The sequence below is a fragment of the Pezoporus wallicus genome, unplaced genomic scaffold (genome assembly GCF_028554395.1).
Source record: "Pezoporus wallicus isolate ANWC-B61680 ecotype Strahan unplaced genomic scaffold, APGP_CSIRO_Pwel_v1 contig_3486, whole genome shotgun sequence".
Taxonomy (NCBI): domain Eukaryota; kingdom Metazoa; phylum Chordata; class Aves; order Psittaciformes; family Psittacidae; genus Pezoporus; species Pezoporus wallicus.
In genome coordinates, this window is record NW_026642292.1 from 5,068,048 (window position 1) to 5,086,910 (window position 18,863).

General features: G+C 39.2%; 1 protein-coding gene across 3 annotated transcripts in view; it reads right to left on the reverse strand.

The window, feature by feature from the left end:
* The window catches only part of MIA2 (MIA SH3 domain ER export factor 2), a 35,345-nt gene extending 20,768 nt beyond the window's left edge, over window positions 1-14,577 (reverse strand). For 2 of the 3 annotated variants that reach the window (XM_057428491.1, XM_057428489.1), the window contains exons 1-12: window positions 14,430-14,577; window positions 12,795-12,928; window positions 11,394-11,480; window positions 9,923-11,057; window positions 7,589-7,807; window positions 7,356-7,453; window positions 3,912-4,043; window positions 2,305-2,326; window positions 2,055-2,143; window positions 1,597-1,668; window positions 766-876; window positions 364-435 (exon numbers count right to left, since the gene is read on the reverse strand). In XM_057428491.1, coding sequence (XP_057284474.1) covers window positions 364-435; window positions 766-876; window positions 1,597-1,668; window positions 2,055-2,143; window positions 2,305-2,326; window positions 3,912-4,043; window positions 7,356-7,453; window positions 7,589-7,807; window positions 9,923-11,057; window positions 11,394-11,480; window positions 12,795-12,928; window positions 14,430-14,544 — 2,286 coding nt within the window. In that variant the 5' untranslated portion in view covers window positions 14,545-14,577. Of the gene's footprint in view, window positions 1-363; window positions 436-765; window positions 877-1,596; window positions 1,669-2,054; window positions 2,144-2,304; window positions 2,327-3,911; window positions 4,044-5,094; window positions 5,272-7,355; window positions 7,454-7,588; window positions 7,808-9,922; window positions 11,058-11,393; window positions 11,481-12,794; window positions 12,929-14,429 lie in introns of those variants that run through there. The other variant, XM_057428492.1, reaches the window with a different exon arrangement.
* Between the last annotated feature and the right edge of the window lie 4,286 nt (window positions 14,578-18,863).

The window sequence follows — 18,863 nt, forward strand, 5'->3', positions numbered from 1 at the left end:
TTAGGTTCTCTAGCTGTGCTATAAACATGTTCTCAGATTTTCCCTACAATTTCAACAATTTTTGCTGATTCTAGTTTTGCAACACTATGTATCATTGCAGAGTAAGAAAGCAAAGACAAGGTAACTGTGCTTCCCAGTAACTGCTGATCATTATATGAAATTCAAAGTTGCTAAATCAAGCCACACAAAAGTACTACGCCTTATAAAGTCTTGGTTTATACAGCACATTATTTCTGCACCCTGAATAGAAAAAAGCAACTCAAGCAATCCACCAACAAACCACCAAAAAGACCCCACCAGTAACTACATGGAAAACAGATAGGGTAAAGATTGGAAAACAGAAACTATGAAGACTGTACATACCTCATCAATCTGTGATTGGAGAGATTTTACTTCATTCTCTAAAGACTCCACTCTCTCCTCACTTTCAGCCACCTGAAAATTATTAGTTGTCATATAGCTTCTTCCACAGATTTGACTGAAAAGGTCTAGGCAATTAATAAAGTTATTTTAATTTTCAAACTGAGAAGGTTCTACTGCCAAATCAGTAAACACAGATCTCATCTTTTGATTATTTTCCTTTCTGGGTGTCATTTTTCTGATATGCCACAAGGACTATGAAGGGACACAAAATGGGAAACATATTTTTTGTTTCAAAAAAAAAAACAAACCCAAAGAGATTTATTTGTCTTCTCCACTGAGATTTGTATTGTGGTATATTTTTTTAATAAATAGTAACACAAACAGGATTCCATTTATTCTTACCAAGCTATCATTTTTTGATTGCTTTGATTTTTCTTCTTCCAGTTCTTTTTCTAAATTCTCTATTTCTTGGTTGAGTTCCAAGTTTGACTTGTTCAGTTTTTCATGCATTTCCTAAATCCAGTTGTTTCGACAGTTAAAATAAAATATTTGACATTAATTACATATGAACATGACAAGTATGTTTTAAATATGACAGCAAAGTATATTGAACAAATTTAACTATATCAAGGGTAAATTTCAAAGTACTCTAGAGACTCTTACATGTTAACAAACCCTGTAACAATCAGCTTTATAGGATCTGAGGTGCAGAATGAAATAAATCTATTTGCTTTTCAATTACATAAATTTCACAGAGCCTACTAGGCATTTGATTCACTTTTTTTGAACTCTTTTACAAATATACTCTCAGTTTGGGCAATATAAACAATGTAGTGGTAATTTCTGTTTACAACTGTGCTCCAGTAGCCTATAAAATATAAATTAATTCAGCCAGATTTGAGAAAAAAATACTTCATGCACTACTCGCTCTCTTAGAAACAATTTAATTTTTTAAAAAATAAATATTGTCTAACATGCCATTTGCTCCAGCATCAATTATTTTAATGCAATTGCTAAAACAACTTGTCTTAATTTAAATGTCTTACTTATGTCATTTTCAGTAATCCAAGACTAAAATAACAATGCTCTCAAAACAAGGGGTTTTGTGCTTTGTTTGGCTTTTTTTGCTTATTTGTTTTTCTTTTGTGTTTTGTTTTTTTTTTAGTATGGGCGGCATTTTCCTGAAAAACTGACTTAAGCTGTGGAAATTACAATTTCTATTTATCTTTTTACCTCAAAAAAAGACGTGTCTGTTGATTCTTTTATAACATTACCATCCTTCAGAGACAATTCTAAATCTTCAAACTGAAAAGAAATATTTTATGTCAGAATGTATGTAAAGAATTGGCTGAAACAACAATATTAATTTATGATGCCCCAGTCTGAAACATAGCAACCACCTAAATATTCACAAATGCACCTTGCTGTAATTCAGGAATGCCTTAGTCCTGTTAGATGATCCCAGTGCCATAAAACAAAGCCATTTTGAAGTTCCTTCCAGTGAAATATATTGTATTAAGAATTAAAGGCAGAACTTTCTAATTAATTGCACTTAAAGGCACTCAGAGGAAAAAGCATTTGAAGAATCACTTTGAAAGCCTTTAAACGTCTTACTTTTGGATAAATTTAATACTTAGATAAATGAGCCTATTTCTGTGACACATCTGAAAGCAATAAATGAGGACCATTACCTCTTTTTTGCAAAGGCTGAGTTTTTCAAGAATTTTGCATTTGTCTTCAACTAGTTCAGCAATTTTATCGGCAAACTGTTTTTCCCTTCCTAAAAAAAAAACCAAAAAAAAATCCCAAAGTAAACCAAAACAAATATGCAGTTAAGTGTTGCAACACTCAAATAATTCAAAGGAGGACCCCCCCCCCGCAACCAACCAAAAAGTCGTACACAAAAAAAAACCCAAACAACAGTATGAAAAATAAGCTTACCTACATAAAGTCGACTTCTAACCTGAAATAAAAAGAATAAATATTGAAAATGTTTGATCAATTACTCTTCCATAGTATCTGAAAAGTAATCTTTTAAGCTGTGGTTCCATGATCAGTTTAACCTTGGAACTTTAAAAAAAAAAGAAAAAGAGAGATAAGTACAGGGTGCTGTTAAAATGGGCGTCTGCATCCTCTGCTCTTGTCCCCTCCATAGCTATGTTTGCCCTGTCCTTCTCCCATTCTAATTAGACAGAAGAGGGGAAAGGAGGTTAGTTGTCACCTGGATCACTTTTATAATACACCTCTGTATAGTCATCATATAACCATGACTGTCAACACAAAACGGTAGTGCACATACATAGCCAAAAGAGTAGAAAAGGGGAGGAAAGGGGAAGCTCCACTTGCTAGCTCAGACTTAACTTCCTATGAGGAAAAAAAAAACCCACATGTTATAATACTTAACAGTTAGAGCTGGGGTCATGGTACTACTTGATGGGCATCCTGCCCAAATGCACCTTGGTGGGAAGTGCCAAATCTGCAGCTGCCACATGGGGTCTAGTGCCCTAGAATAAAAATCTAACAAACTGTGGGACAAAATCTGTCACAAATAGCCTGGACAAGAGATGCAGAACTTGGCTGAACCTACAGAAACTTTGTAAAGTTGTAACACAGCATCCTCTCATCTCTTCCCTAGGGAAGACCTCTATATCCCAGAGAAATAACTTAAAGGCTGACTTTGAAAGTCTGGTGCAGAAATTAAAAATGGAAGAAAAAAAGAAGCCTTATTACAAGTTTCATTACATTTGCTCTAATGATAGCAGTCACTCAGTACCTGTCCAAATGCTTACTGTCTTGACAAAACAAGCTACTTCTCAATTTCTCCTTTAGAGGGTTTCTAAATTCAATCACAACAGATTTAAAACTCTGAAACACTGTATATTTTGAAAAGAATAGTGAATTCAATTCAAGCCATTCAATTCAAATCATTAATGCACTCTACATATCTGCATGTGATTTTAACACTGCTGGTTTTGGCTGGGATACAGTCAGTTTTCTTTATAGGAGATACTATGGGACTCTTCTCAATTTGTGCTGAAAACAGTGTTGCTAACACAGGGAAGGAAGTGTCCATTACTGCTGAGCTGTGCTTACACAGAGTCAAGGCCTTTTCTGCTCTCACCAGTGAGTAGGCTGAGGGTGCAGAGGTTGGGAGGGGATGCAGCAGGGAATGCTGACCCCGACAGACGAGAGGGATACCCTAACACCATATAAAATCATGCTAAGCATATAAAGCTGGGAGAAGAAGGAGGAAGGGGGGAACATTAGGAATAATGGCGTTTATCTTCCTAAGTATCTGTTACACATAATGAAGCCCTGCTTTCCTGAGGATGCTGAACACCTGCCTGACAATGGGAAGTGGTGAATAAACTCTTTGCTTTGCTTGCACTCACAGCTTTTGCTTTACCCATTAAGTGCCTTTATATTAACCCATAGTTTTCTCACTTTGACTCTTCCAAGACTCTCCCCCATCCCAATGCAGGGGGAGTGAGTGAGAAGGCAGCTGCACCAGGCTTAGCTGACAGGTGGAGTTAAACCATGACACTTACCGACTGGTAACTTCTATACAGGAACAAAAGAACTGTAAAGGCTCCAGCAATGCCAGCACAAATCACTATTTCATACGGAAAACCATAAAGATCAGGACCAGGTCTCATATCTTCTGGCAGTGAAGCCACAGCCTGAAAAACAAAGTGAAAAGTTTCAACTAAAGGAAAAGAGGTTAATACTTTCAACAGAAATAGACATTATACGTTGGCTTAGTTTACATCTAAGGCTTGCACACCTATTTTTTTTCCAAAATTCTGAGAAAACTATAACAGAAACCTTTGGTTTTTAAATTACACATATACCAAGTGAAGCAAAAAAAAAAAACTTCCAACAAGATATGATGATGAGATAAAGCTCTGAAAACTTTTCCTTCTGAACACACTAATTATCCAATTAGGGCAAGTTCTCCTTCATGTGGTCTACACACTTCGCTGTTAGAAGAATCAGTACTAATAAGTATTTATTTATAAGTATTTTATGATTAAGTGGTAGAAAAATTGCTTGGTATGAAAATCTCCTCGCCCACCTTCATCCTAAAATAACACACCAAACAATCAAATGATTTAACACATTTAAACACTTAAATACACTCACAATTTATTTGTAGATAGATATCACTATTTGTTCAAACACCTGCTTAATGTAGCTCACGTTTACTCCGTGTGACCTGTGCTTAAGAAATGTGTTACTGTAAAGACTTAATCTAGATTTGTGTGCGTGGGGGTGAAATCAGAGAGCTTCTGCTTCACTGGTTTGGCTCTTTCATAGAATCATAGAATAGTCAGGGTTGGAAAGGACCTTAAGACCATCTAGTTCCACCCCCCCGGCCATGGGCAGGGACACCTCACACTAAACCATGTCACCCAAGGTTTCGTCCAACCTGGCATTCCCGGGGAAAGCTTCAGCAGGGGCCGCTCAGCCCCGATCCTGTCCCGACCTCCACTTCCCGGCTGCGCAGCCCTCGGCAGGCTGCTGGGCCCCGACACACACCGCCAAGGCGCTCCCCGGCTCACGCGGTTTCTGCGCCACACCTGACGGTGCGGGTCCGTTTCTATCAGCCCTGGGCCCCTCGCCACCCCCGACAGCGCCGTTCCCCTCAAAGCCGAGGGCCGCGGTGCGAGACCCCAGCTACGGCTCAGGTGCGCCGGAGCCAGCCGCGGGCGGAAGTGTGTTCCGGCTCACCCTGCGCGCCCCTTCCAAGGCCAACCCGCAGTATCGCTGCGCGCTCTCCCGCAGGCCCAGCCATAAGCTCGCACTGGTCACATCCAAACCATCGCCTCGACCGCCAGCAGCCATCTTGCCGCGGGCGGCACGAGCCTACCGCCGTGCGGCTCCTTCCGGCCACCCGCTTGACAACCGGCCTGTACCACTACCGGGGTGGAAGGGGAGGAAGGAAAGACCACTGCTAAGACGGAAAAGGGGAGGGGAGCAGCGCGGCCACAGGTGGGAGAAGCCGGGAGAACCTGAAGGGGTCGGCAGATTGTACCACTGCGACAGGAATGGTGGCGCAACACCGCCGCCGGGGGGGAACGGAGCGGGAAATACTACTGCCGAGTGAGGTGAGAGGGCGACGGGGGCAGCAGCCTCCGGACCTCACGGCCCTGCTTCCACCGGGAGCGGGGGTGCCTCTGGCCGCGGCTTCAAACTACGGAGCCGGCAGGGCCGGGGGCAGGTGCGCCTCAGGGGTGCCGTCGTCCTCCCGGCACAGCCGGGTTCGGCTGTGTTGCGGATCTAGGGAGCCGCTGAGTCTCCGGGACCCCTCCCGCCAGACTCTGCCCTTCACACTCCGACGAGAAGGACCGACAGCTGCCCTCAGCGTACAGCCACCGCACCCCACCCCCCCTTATTCTGCTACTGACGTTGCCCTGCTGGCCCCGACCCTACTCCTGTTCCTCCTTAAAGTTACGCGGAGGGATACTCACCTTCCCTTCGGCACCTGCCGCGTCCATGCGTACCCGGGCGGCAGCAGCCCTTCACAAAAGTAAAACGCTGCTGGCTGGGCTCGGGATTGGCCTGACGAGCGGTAGACGTGCCACCCCAAGAGGCGGGCAGCCCGAGCTCGCACTAGCGCGGGGCGGGGCGGGCCGCAGGTGGATCAGGGTGCAGCCGCGGCCTCCTCACTGCGCGCAGGCGGGAGGCCGCGGCCGCTGCTGCTGCCCGACCGGACCTGCTCGGGAGGAGCTCGGCGAGGGTTTGGGCTGAGTTCTCTGTGAAAAATCGATCGTACTGGGGCAGCTGGCACACAAATGCAGGGAAAGATGCGAGAAACAGCAGCTGTAGTGCCACAGAGCAGCGGGGTCTTCTCATCTCGTTCACTAGGACTGTTCTGATATCGTATTTATTTTGTTAAGTTTTTACCTGTACTTAACTGCACTTTTTTTGTTTGGTTGGTTGGTTTTGGTTTTGTTCCCCCCCCCTCCCCCCTTTTCTAAGATATGCTAACAGAATATTCACAGTGCAAGAGTTGAGTGTCTTGCCTGAAAAGCTGGTACCACCTAAGAGAAAGTGATCGGTAGAAGGTGGAAGTGGCTTTTTTAGCTGTGTCAAACAATACAAGAACGATAGCAGTGAACTATCAGTGATCATCGAAATCCAGTTCATAAGGAGAACAAAGCAAAGCTCTTCAGTTTTTGTCTCCTTGGTTGCAAAATTTAGCCAGAATCTATAGAATTTGATACTGGAAATCAGGAACAAATTCATGTGGTGGTTAGTTACCAGTCAAACCAAAGTAACAAAATTAAGTTTACCATATACCACTTTAGCTGATATGACTTTCCTTTTTAGAGATGACAGTGCAACACTGTCTCCTTTTCCTCACACACCTCTGACAGCATTGTTTCTTGTGCAGTTTATGTCCATTAAAGTCCACCTTCACTCTGTCCCTATATTTGATATTTAAGACATCCCCATAGCACTCATAATCCCATTTTGTGTTGCATATATTTGCTTAGACAAGTTTTTTATGCAGTTTTGAACTATGGGGATGTTTGGAATGAAGGCTTTGAAATTTTTAAAGACAGTGGAAGTATTCTGGTTATTTTACTCATCCTAACCTGAACTTTCTAAGTCCAAGCAAATCTAATGAGTACTGTCATGGGAATTAGAGGGAGCTGTGAGTTTCATTAAAACAAAACCAGAAACAACAAAAAGCTGGTATGTTGACCACCGAGGTGTTTCATGGCTGTTATATGAAAAAACTAACACACTGAGGCCATCGGATTCTGCAGTACCAGTGACAGAGGCAGATGAATTACAGCTAACCTTAAATTTTCATGTTCTTTCTCATTTAGCATACCCCCCAGAAGCAAGGGGACTGCAAAGGGTTTATTTAAAAGGCTCTTTTCTTTTTTTTTTTTTTTTTTTAGGAGATTTGTTGCAGAACATAAGCAGTAACTGGCTTAATGTTGCATTAACATCAATACTATAACATGAAGAATTCTTACCTTTCTCATAGCACTTGTTACGGCCAAAAATACAGATCTGATTGATTCCCTGATCTCAAGATCATTCAAGCACAGAAGTATCTGATACACCCAGCCTCCTGGTTTGTTCATATGTAAAAAAAAAAAGAGGAGGAAAAAAAAAAATGGTTTTACATGACAATTGTCAATGTCATTACAACTGCTTTTAATACTGCAAATATATTTTTCTTACAGTTAAGAAACTTAATGCTTACCATTACTTGGGACATAGTTCTGGATGGCATCTGAGAAGGGCTTTTCAACATCAAGTGGAGAGTCAGCTACTGAACTGTCCATTTTTTCTTCAGAATTTTCTGAAGGAATCACTATTGCTTTTGAATATCGGTCACTGCCGCCTTCACTGACTGCGGCTGCATTCATTTCATATTCCTTCTCTGGTGCTTCTTCTAGTAGCTTTCTTCTACTGCCTACTCCTGCAAATAGTTATGAAGGGAAATCATGCTTATTTTCAGAGGATTCAATTTAGACACACTTTTATGAGATATTAACCTCTACCAAGATTTTCATTTTTTGCTTATATTTTCCTCAAAGGCAAACACTAGAGTGCTACATGAGAGTAAAAAATATGCTAGAGATTTATGATTTAAGAAATACTTGTTCAAATAGTGGGCTCTACAAACTTTGAAAGATAAAGCTAAAGCTTAAAAGCAAAACTTGTTCAAGAAAACATCTGCTTATTTTTGATAATTAGCCTGTAGATTCCCTGTTCAGGGTTAGTAGGTCTCTTTCTTACATTATCCCAAATACAACTGGGAAAACCTTTACAAAAACAACAATTAAATATGCCATGTAAGATTAAAGATTAACAACTTCTCACAAGATAACAAACTTCACTGCGAAATACAAGAAACCACAGGCATGTTCACGGGGAAGTATAACTGAAGGCACCTTGCTGCCTCAGTTTTAGTGATTTGGAGTAAATTTCTTGAAGCCAATAAAGTACTGCTTCCAAAAAAATACCATTTACAGATTGATTCATTTTTTAACAAATTGATTAATTCTGTGCTTCACGACAGTACTGGCCAAAGATGCCACAAATAGTCCAATAGTCAAAAGACAAAAAGAGTAACTGGCTTTCAAACAGCATTCGACTGCTTTGACTTTCTTAGATGTTTCCAGAGTCAGTTGGTTCATTAACACATAGAGTTGTCTTGATGCCCAAATGATTATCTGCAGTTCTTAGTATTTCTCTATAGCTTAGTAATTTGCCTTCTGAATTTACAGATTCTTGAATACACAAGTATGGGTTTGGGGTTTTCCTTTACACTCTTTTAATGGTTTCCATATTTTATTTTCCCTGTAGATGAGTTCCAATTTTCACTCTTATTTTAAAAATTTAATTTTGAAAGTAAATGTAGAGAATCTTTGGAGACAGTTCATTACAGTAGCCTTTTATATTGGCATTTTCCTGACTTTCACTACTCTTAGAAACATTTTTTTCAGCACTGGAATCTAAACAAGGGTACGTATTGTCTCTGAGATGCTTCAGGTTGCACTACTGTTTCAACAGTGTCCTGATTTCTGCTGGGATAGAGTTATTTTTCTTAGCTGGTGCAGTGCTGTGTTTTGGCTTTAGTCTGAGAATAATACTGATAACACACTGATGTTTTAGTTGTTGCTAAGCAGTACTTACTCAAAGTCAAGGGCTTTTCAGTTTCCCATGGCCTGCCAGCGAGGAAGGGCACAACAAGCCGGGAGGGAGCATGACCCAAAGTAGCCAAAGGAATATTCCAAACCACAGAAAGTAGTGTTCAGTATAGAAACTGGGGAAAGGTGGCCAGGAGCCACCAATTGCTGCTCAGGGGTGGGGTGAGCATGGGTCAGTAGGTGGTGAGCAACTCTACTGTGCATCACTTGTGTTTACTGGGGTTTATTCCTTTCTCCCTGTTATCTCCCTGTTATCTCCCTTTTCATCATTATCTTTATTTCAATTATTAAACTGTTTTTATCTCAACACACAGGATTTGTCTTTGCCCAATTCCTCTGCCCATCTCACAGGGGGCTGGAGGGGAACAGGCAAGCAGCTGTGTTAGTGGCTTAGTTACCAGCTGGGGTTAATAGTGATGCATTTGTGAAACATCACTATTGCTAAACTAATTCGACAAAACATTTTGCTTTTTCATTACTGTGTTCAGTGTTTTGTACAGCTAGTGAGCAAAACAGATTGCTTTCCTGAATTGCACCTGTATCTTCAGACAGCTCCTCCCTAGCTCTCTGACTTACTTATACTTTCATTGCTCTGTTACTATTTCCTTGTAATATGTTACCATAATTTTCAGTTTGAAAGGCTTCTTCACTAAAAAACACATCATCCTGCAAACTCTGCCCTTCGTTTCTCTTTGGCTGTTGAACTGTATGTCTGCAAAATGACTGAAAGAAAAGAAATGGCTCTGTTCTTCAGCTATGCCAGGCTTCTCATCTGTGTTTTTTGTCTGAGGGATCACAATTCTCCTATGATAATCCCTGCTGATTATAATATATATATGTGTTACAATTAACAAATCTATTTCAGGTATTTGTATACCAACCTGACTGTCCATATTTACTTTCTGACTCCTGATTTCTCTTTTTAGCTTCAGTGTCTTTCAGCAGTTGGCTTTCTGATACCGAGTCTTGTTCTGAACCATAAGGTTCAATTGGCTTCTCTTTGTCACCTGTTGGCATATCAAAAAATAATTCTGTGCTTTTGGTGTCATTAAGAGTATGCACACTTGCTGCTATCTCCCCAGGATTTGGCATGTTTGAATCTATTATTTCTTGTGCATAATTCTCTTTATCATCTTCACCCATCACTGCTTTAACCATCTCCTTAGTTTTTTTTTCCATGTCTGATTCTTTCTGTTCTGAAGTCTGCACTTCATTATTATTTGCTTCATCCTGTGTTTCTCTGCTTTGCTGCTCTTGCACAGCAGTTGCAACTTTCTCAGCATGGACAAAATTAAGAACATTACTTAAATCCAAATTAAACCAATTTGATCCAGATTCTTGGCTTTCACTCTTTTCTTCTGTCAGTAACTCTGTCACTGCTGTTTCCTGTTCATTATTGAAAAGTTCAGGCACACCAGAAGCATCATGGATTTGTAGATAATTTTTTTCAGATGCCAAACCAACATCCACATTCTGTTCACCAAAATACAGGAAATCTGTCAGTCCACCTTGAAACCAAGCAGATGCTGGGGATTCTTGTTCCTCCTTCTCATTTGACTCCTGTAAATCATTTTCAGCAGTTACCATTATTTTTCTGCTTCGGTAGGTATTTTCTCCTAAGGGTTCTGTAATGGCTTTTAAGGGCTCTCCATTTTTATTTTCTGTGGTGAACCATCCTGCAATCCAGCTAGACCGAGTTGGAATGGGTTCTACTGGGAAACTGTTTTGCATTTCTGGCTTTTCAGTATCATCTCTTCTGTTCTCATTTTTCATAAACAACTCTTTGCTTACAGACTCCTCCTGAGTGTGAGATTCCTTGGAATCATTTTCAGAAACTGATTCAACCTTTTCTTCTTTTTGCATAGATTCTCTTGTATACTTGAAGAGTTCATTTTCATGCAGCTTTGATTCTGCATCAGATGATGAATATTCTCTTTCTTTGTTGTGATCATGTAATGCACTGTTTTCATTTTCATAAGTGTACTTATGTCCATGAAGACAAAGAAAATCAGTTTCCTGAAAGAACAATATCAACTTTTAAAGTGTCTTCATTTGTAATTTTCTACAGCTCCATGTAGCACAGCAATATCTTTATTCTTTTTCTGTCTGTATAGTTATACATGCATATAACTTTACACAAAGGCCTGTAAATAATTATATTATTCCTAGTAGTTATGATTTATTAGATAAAAATTACTTTAAATAACAATAAACATGCAAATGGCACAATAATGAAAAAACATGTTTTGATTTATCTGAAATAAAATGCGCATTAACACTTTAATTTCTACCTGGATATTAGATTTTCAATTGCTGTGAATGACATTGGAAAATCTGGTGATCTTGGTTTACCTTAGTGAGCACTTCAACTTCTTCCACAGTAAAAACTTCCTCAACCTTCACAGCATCTTTTGGGAAATATCCAAAATCCTTTCCTTTCTATAAAAAATATAAAAGGAATGAGGACATTTGAGCTTCAGTGATAAGTATGGTAGGTGCTTGCGTTCATGCTAGAAAAGCATGAATAGACGCTAAGTTTATAGGGCTGCTTCCTAACCACTTAATTATGTTTGGGCAAAAGACTGGTTTATTTTTCCTTCACCGAAGTGTTCCATTGCCAGTTCAGACAGCAAAGGGAAGTATATTAATCCATACTGTTATTTTCTGTATTAACGAACACGTGTTTGCCAGAACTAAACCAGTAGCCTTAGCACTGCTTCAAGTGAAGACAGTGTTGTGAGCACAGATGGTCTCAGCCAGCTTCTACTAAAATTGGCTACAAATTTGCCATTGACTCAAGGGGGAGAAAAAATGTGCCTTGATAAGTCATGACCCATAACAAGCTACAAGAAAAGTAGGATATGAAATTCAGGTGTGAGGCCAGCTGAAGAGAAAATGGCAGTGAAGGTGGCAACACCACAGAAAGTTCATGATAATGCACAGAAGAATCAAGTAAGAGTCAGTCCAACAAAAAACCTAACAACCAACCACCAGCTTTACATCAAACCATTGCGCACAGCTTTTAAATAGAGGAATGCAACTTGGAAAGCAAAGAATAGTGAGGTGCCTGCAAAGATATTCTTGGGTGAAAAAAAGGAAGACAGAATTTCATCGTTACACAATAAATGTGATAGATCATTTACAAAAAAAAAAAGTTTACCAGTATCTTCTAGGTTTGAAGGACTGGCACAGTTTTACTAGCAGTTGGATTTGGATCAATGCATCTATTCCTTCTTAGCTATAGCATAACTACACGGCTGTTCTACATTATACATTGTTTGTACATTGTCAGTTGTTCCAAATCATTAAATATGCATAACTTCTCTGTGAACTTTCCTTGGGCACTGAACTATGAAGTCAGGTCCTAGTACTGGATTGCTGACTAAATGACTGAAAAACATTACTCACAGACCTGTAGGTAGGTACCTGACCTGATAGACCTGAATGTTTTTAAGGGAACCAGATTAAATTGTTATAGCCAAATGCTTAAAGGAAGGAGACAGAACACTTGGATTCTGATCCTGACTTTGTTTCTCCATGGGTGATCTTTGCCAAGATTTGATTTTACCTTTCTATATACAGATGACAACAGTGACCCATCTCCCAAATACTGTACTGACTATAATATTAACTGATGGTTAATATTACAGAAGAGATGGAAGATTCCCAGAAGCAAGCAGACCACAGTTGTTATGCTATTATTATACTAGCTAAATTATTTATGGGAAAAGTCTTTCAGATTGAAGTACTTACACTTCCTATCCACAAGTTTTCATTTTTCCTTGAAAGTTTGGAGTATACGATTATCTCTTCCCCTGTTTTGAAGTTAAGATACCGGCAGTCAGGCCCTAAGTAGTCTGTAGTGGCATGAACTCTGCTCATTCCCGCTGGAAAAGTATGTAGGAAGAATGAAACAAGTAAGTATAGCAGCCATAAGTCAGATAGGTTACTGAAGAAGTCTAATATATATAAATACATTAAAATGTTAATACATCATTGTATTAACATCATTGTTTATATGTTTACATTGTTTACAATTATTAACATGATTGTTAATACATCATTGTAACAAACATAAAATTGTTAATACATCAATGTGCTTTGTTGAGGCTAATGCATTTATATCATCAAGCAAAAAGCAGCCCTATCCTGTCTTCTTTCAGGGAGGAAAATACTTGTCCTATAAGGAAGTTTTCCCATCCTTATTCAACAAAGCTTTCAAAGCCTAAATGCATGTGGAGAATTAGCACATTCAAGTACTAAACCCAGATCTAAACAGCTAAAAAATATTTCCCAGGCATGTTTATATATTTTAGAAATTCTAAGTTAAATCTAGTAAATATTTCAGGGATTTTGTCCTCTATATTGAATACATTTATCTTATAAAGAAAATAAGTAAGTTTAAGCACTATAAACCTTAAACATGTTGTCAAAACAAAGTTTCCAATTCAGTTTGAATGACTTCAAATTCTCTTTGTCTTCACCCCTGCCTCCCCACAGAAACCACCACTACTCATGTACTCTGGTCAGTTTGGAGCCCATTCCATACAGTGTTCTACAAAGACAGACTTCTCTGAGCATCCAGACTGAAGTCAGTGTGGCTGACTGTAAGAGTCCATCACCAATCTATCTCTTCCACTTCAAGGTAAGCTGTCCATATGGAAAAAGTAACAGTTGAGGCTGCCAGACCAGTGGAGGCAGCTTAGAAACAGTTTCAACTACATATGATTATGACAGGCTTCACAATGGTAATCAACAGATAATAAATGGGGCATTGTTTATTGCTGCCCACTTGTGATTCAGTGGCTCCACCTTACACAGAGCTGTCACTCTCCAGGAACTGCATAACTACTCACTGCTCTTAGTTCATATTGAAGAAGAAAAAAATAAGTAAAGAAGGTATACTGTCAGGGTCTTTTGTAAAAACAAACATTCCGCTTGCAGTATAAAATCCTGGAGTTTTGCAGAATGGGCTCTGAATGTACTCTGAACCCAAGGCATACAGTTTTCTCTCTCAGCCTAGAGCCTACCTTTTTTTTTTTTTTTTTTCATTTATTTTGTACCTGTAAAGAATGAGTTTAAAATACTTTAAAGGTGCTTTGTGCGGCCCGTTTTGAGAAAACTCGAGAAAAATCAGCCATTCAAGAGTATTTTCACTGAACTTTGATCTTTATGTACTTACACAACGCAATCTGGTAAGTATTTTTTTCTGGTTTTGTTTGAAAAGTTTAAGCCTATTGCTCATAAACTTACTATATTGATAACAAACATTTTCTGTGGTTACTAATTTTCAGCCTGTTTCATTGCTGATTTAAACATTATGGTTTGTAGCAACTGCACATACACCATAGACTCCTTTTAAAAATGACAACAAACTTTTTTACTTACTCTCACATTCCTGGTCACCACACTTCTTCCATTCTGAAAGTACGGTTGTACTCTGCAGACTTGCTGAAAATGAAATTACTAAAAGCAAAATTCTCTGATCCAAGATCCTTGACATTTTAGATTAAATCTGGAATGCACTGAAACTGGAAACTGCATCAATGTGCAGGTAGCAAGAACATTATTTTTCTTAGCCTAACAAAACATTGCAAATAAATTTATAAACCTGTTTTCCTTCTCTCATCTGTTTAAATAGCAGTACACTCTGCTAACCTGCTCGGCAAAGTCAGGTGTCCTGATCATACACACATATTTAATAATTAACTATGTTCCGATAGCTAGGCTGATGTTTTGAATAGAGAAACTAGTTCTGGTCACATCAAAATTTAGTGTATCAGACAGCTTAATTTGTACTGAGCTTGTGAAAGACTGTTAGCAGAAACTCAGCAAGAGCTTTATTAGGATTTTTTCTGGATTATGAATGCATTTTTAAAACACATCTTTCATCTGATTTTAAGGTGGACTGTCAATTTCATGCTTATATTGAGTTGCATGATTGCTAGTATAGCTACTGACAGTTTTCTAGCTTTTTTTAACAAACTATATTTTGCAGGCAGTGATATATTTTAGATAATAGGCGATCATTGGAAACTTTGAACAGAATATTTTTCCACATATTCTGTTGAAATTTTCTCATGCACTTGATGCAGAATACAATCCCTTAGCACAGGGAATACTTTCTGAACTCCAGAGTCTTTTAAAGGCAGTTTTCAGTCTCTTGAGATAACTAGAAAATCCATATGCTGTCTCTACATCAAGTATCACAGAGCAATATACCAAAGCTAAGCAGATGATATGTCCTGGTTTTTAAGGAAAACCCTCTGCTTCTTAGCAACCTATTATCCAATATGGATAATGCATTATAAATAATATTTTCTCAAATATGGGTTATGCTTTAAAATAGTGATTATGCAGGGACTTATACACTGGTGATGTTAGGTATGAAATTATGCTATAAATGAAATCTTGCAGAGATGTTTGCATCACAAGTAAGCTCAGCTTCAAAGGTTTTGCATTGTTGTCCTGCACTTCCTTGGTGACCTAAACACAGTACCTCAAATTTGCGTACAAAAGGGGCTTCACCCTTCCCACTCTCCTGCGTGTGGTAGCTGCTCCTCTCTTCTCTCTCGATAGCTGCATTCCTTCCCAGCCTGATAGTATTTGCAGTCATATGCTTCCTGCCCCTCCTTCAGTCTCAATTATGACTCACATAGAATTTGCTCTGCTTTCTCTCTCCATGAACCTAAGCTGTATCCTACTTGCAGCATAGTTCCCCCTCCCTCCACGGAGTTGCTCCACAACTCAAACCTGCCAGACGCTTCTGCTTAGTCTGATCTACTGAGCCACCAAACTGGTCATCTACTTGTAACTGGGAGGGGGCACAAAGTGCACCAGGGTCATGTTAACCTGCAAACAAAAACATCACAGTAAATGACATGTTCTCCAGTTGCAATCTAACACTTTGGCCCCTTCCTTCACCACATGACCTGGTAGTCAGACAGGCCTATCCTATGACCTAGCACACCAGCTGCCTCTGCTGTTAGGTAATCCACCAGAGAACTGTCCTGGGCACCTGGGAAAATACGCTAGAGATCAGCAAGCCTCACTCGCTCCACTCAAATTAGCTCCAATGCAGCCCCATCCCCAGCATCAACATTCTCTTAATCTTGTGTGGTTTAGGGAGTCAGTGATTTGGGACCTTCCCTGGGGTCTTCTAGGTTTATCTGTAGGAGGTGTAAGGGGAGAAATGGAATACCAAGCAGCTAAAACATGACAAACTCAAAGAAATGGTGAGCAGAAAAGCAGGTGGTGAGGTTTTTTGGTGGTTTGTTTTCATTCCCAAATCTCTACAGATTAGGACCAATTGATGAGAAGATACAAAAAACGTGTATTGGGGAAAAAAAAAAAAGGACAACATTTTTATCCCACCAAGGTTAACAATGGCTCAGAAGAGTCTTTTATGTTGCAAACCAACCATAGAACATGGGATGAAGCCCAATAGTGGGCCTAGTTTGTGTGGGAGAGCAAACTATCAGACCCACACCTTGGGATCTTCACACTGCGTTTGTCAAAAAAGCTCTGAAAATGGCTCTGACTTCAGTTTCACGTTGATACCCAAACTAATTCTCAAGGTTTTATATGGAGATAAAATGTTGCCTCCCGCCTTGGCTACTCAGTTTCATCTATGTCTTCTTTTTTCAAGTAGCCTAGTCTCAAGTCATTCTAGGCTTGAAGCTATTAAAAGGCTAATGAGCACTGCTCTGATCCTTGTTCTGTATTATTTGTTCCACTAGTAACCTCAGTAGGAAATCATTTATATAAAATACTGTTTTCTTCTGGGTGTATACCCTATAATTGCAGGTGTTACACACACAGAACTTCTAATCACCTTTGAACTACAGTCAAAGATAAAGATTCAGGGAATTTATCATAGCTGGATTCCAAAGGACAAAGTTGAAAGCTTTATAGCAGATAGAGATTTCAGTGAACTTCTGTTCTGCAGAAATGAAGCAACAAATGTAAGTACTATTACACACATGAAGACAAACAATACAAATGAAAAAGATCTATTTCCAAGAGCTTTCATTAGGATGAAACTATTAACTTTTATTTGCAATGACATCTTGTTAGCTACCAAGCTAGAAATGCAGAAATCCCTTACGTTAAAATTCACAGAAGGATCAATTTGGGGTTACCGGTATAATTTAGATAAACTGAGTAGTGTGGCACCCTGAATGGCTTTTAAGACATTGCTTTGTATAAGCAGAAGAGATATTGCATTTCCTAGACTATTCAGTATCTGCATTAACAATGAAGATCCAAAAGCAAATAATAAATTGGTAAAAATTCTCCTAAGTACATTAAAGTCAACATCTATTTTATAATAACAACAGTACATACAGCTTTGGTTATATTCTTATGATAGCACCAAAGAGCTCCATACAGAATGTAGGGTTTCACTGTGTCAAATATTGCACTAATCCATAGAAGAATATGGTCCATGGCAACAGCACTTCAAAACTATACTTCTCTTGGCTCTGGAGGTTTGGATGAAAATATAGATCAAATTTGACACTGAATAAAATGTTAAAAAAAAAAATCAAAATCTTTCTGGTATGACATTTATCTTTTAAAAAATAAGTCAAAGGAAGAAAAGGAACACTACTTCACTCTTCCAGTTAGACAAATCTAAACAGGTAACAGTCATTCATCATGCAGATTTAAACCAACTTTTTCAGCCAGGATGACAAATAGAAAAAGCCATATTGTTCTTTTGTTACAAAATCAGTTACAGGCATGAAAACTCACAGTGCATTTCTAACAAATCATGGAATTTATGCCTTGTATTACCTCGAATCTTGATAATACGTTTCCAAGCTTCAAATGCCTCATGTTTTGCCATGTAATAGAACACTATCACCTAGTAACAGCTGCCTGAACAGGGTTTGTGGTAACACACAGGTTTGCTACAAAACTGGGATGGGGGAAGAGGGAAGAAATCTCAAAGAGCTAAATTTTATCCTCCAAAACACAGATCTCCATGTATTACCCATACCCCACTGCCACAGCATGTGATCCCATAATAAATATATGTAGTACTCAGAGAAATACTTCCTTGAGCAGGAAAACTCATTTTAAAGATCTCAGGCACAGATAAAATGAATAGGTTTGCCTGTTGTGCCAACAGTAATGGCTGCAAAATCAGCAGCTGAACCTGCACCTCAAAACTACAACTGGGACCTAACAACAAGACCAGTACTGTCAGGATAAACAAAAGATGCTCTAGAAATCTATTTGCAAATACACTGGGTTTGAAAATTAATTTTCCTGTAGGGGGGTGTTTAGTTCACCGACTTTCCGCACAAAAAATATGTTCCAATTTTCTCTGAATACACACAATGAAGCTGTTCTAAGCACAGATGCCACCTTAAATAAAGGAGCAGGAATTTGAAGAGATGTACCCTTATAGGAACGTCATGTTTCAGCCTCTAACAGTTTAACCATGGCAGTTTCTTCTAACAAACTTTAAACTACCAGCCTTGTACTCAGCAACAAAGCCCCTGTATCTTCACCTTGACAAAGATACAGTCCTGCCTGCAACATACCCAAAACAACATAACCAACCCAATCCCAACTTCCGTTACCAGGAACCACCACATTATTTTTTATGAACCCTGTTAATTCGCACCTCTGAAACAGTGGTTTTTCACCATCAATCTGTGTGACTGCAGTATCAGCCATTAAAACCCATACGGTACATGTACTAACAGCAGTGAATCACCCAACTAAGCTCAAAATAAGAAACCTTAAAAATACCCAATGTCAGGGTGGAGAGTGAGGCTTCCAAAAGCAATGTGAAATGTGAAGTTAGTTGAA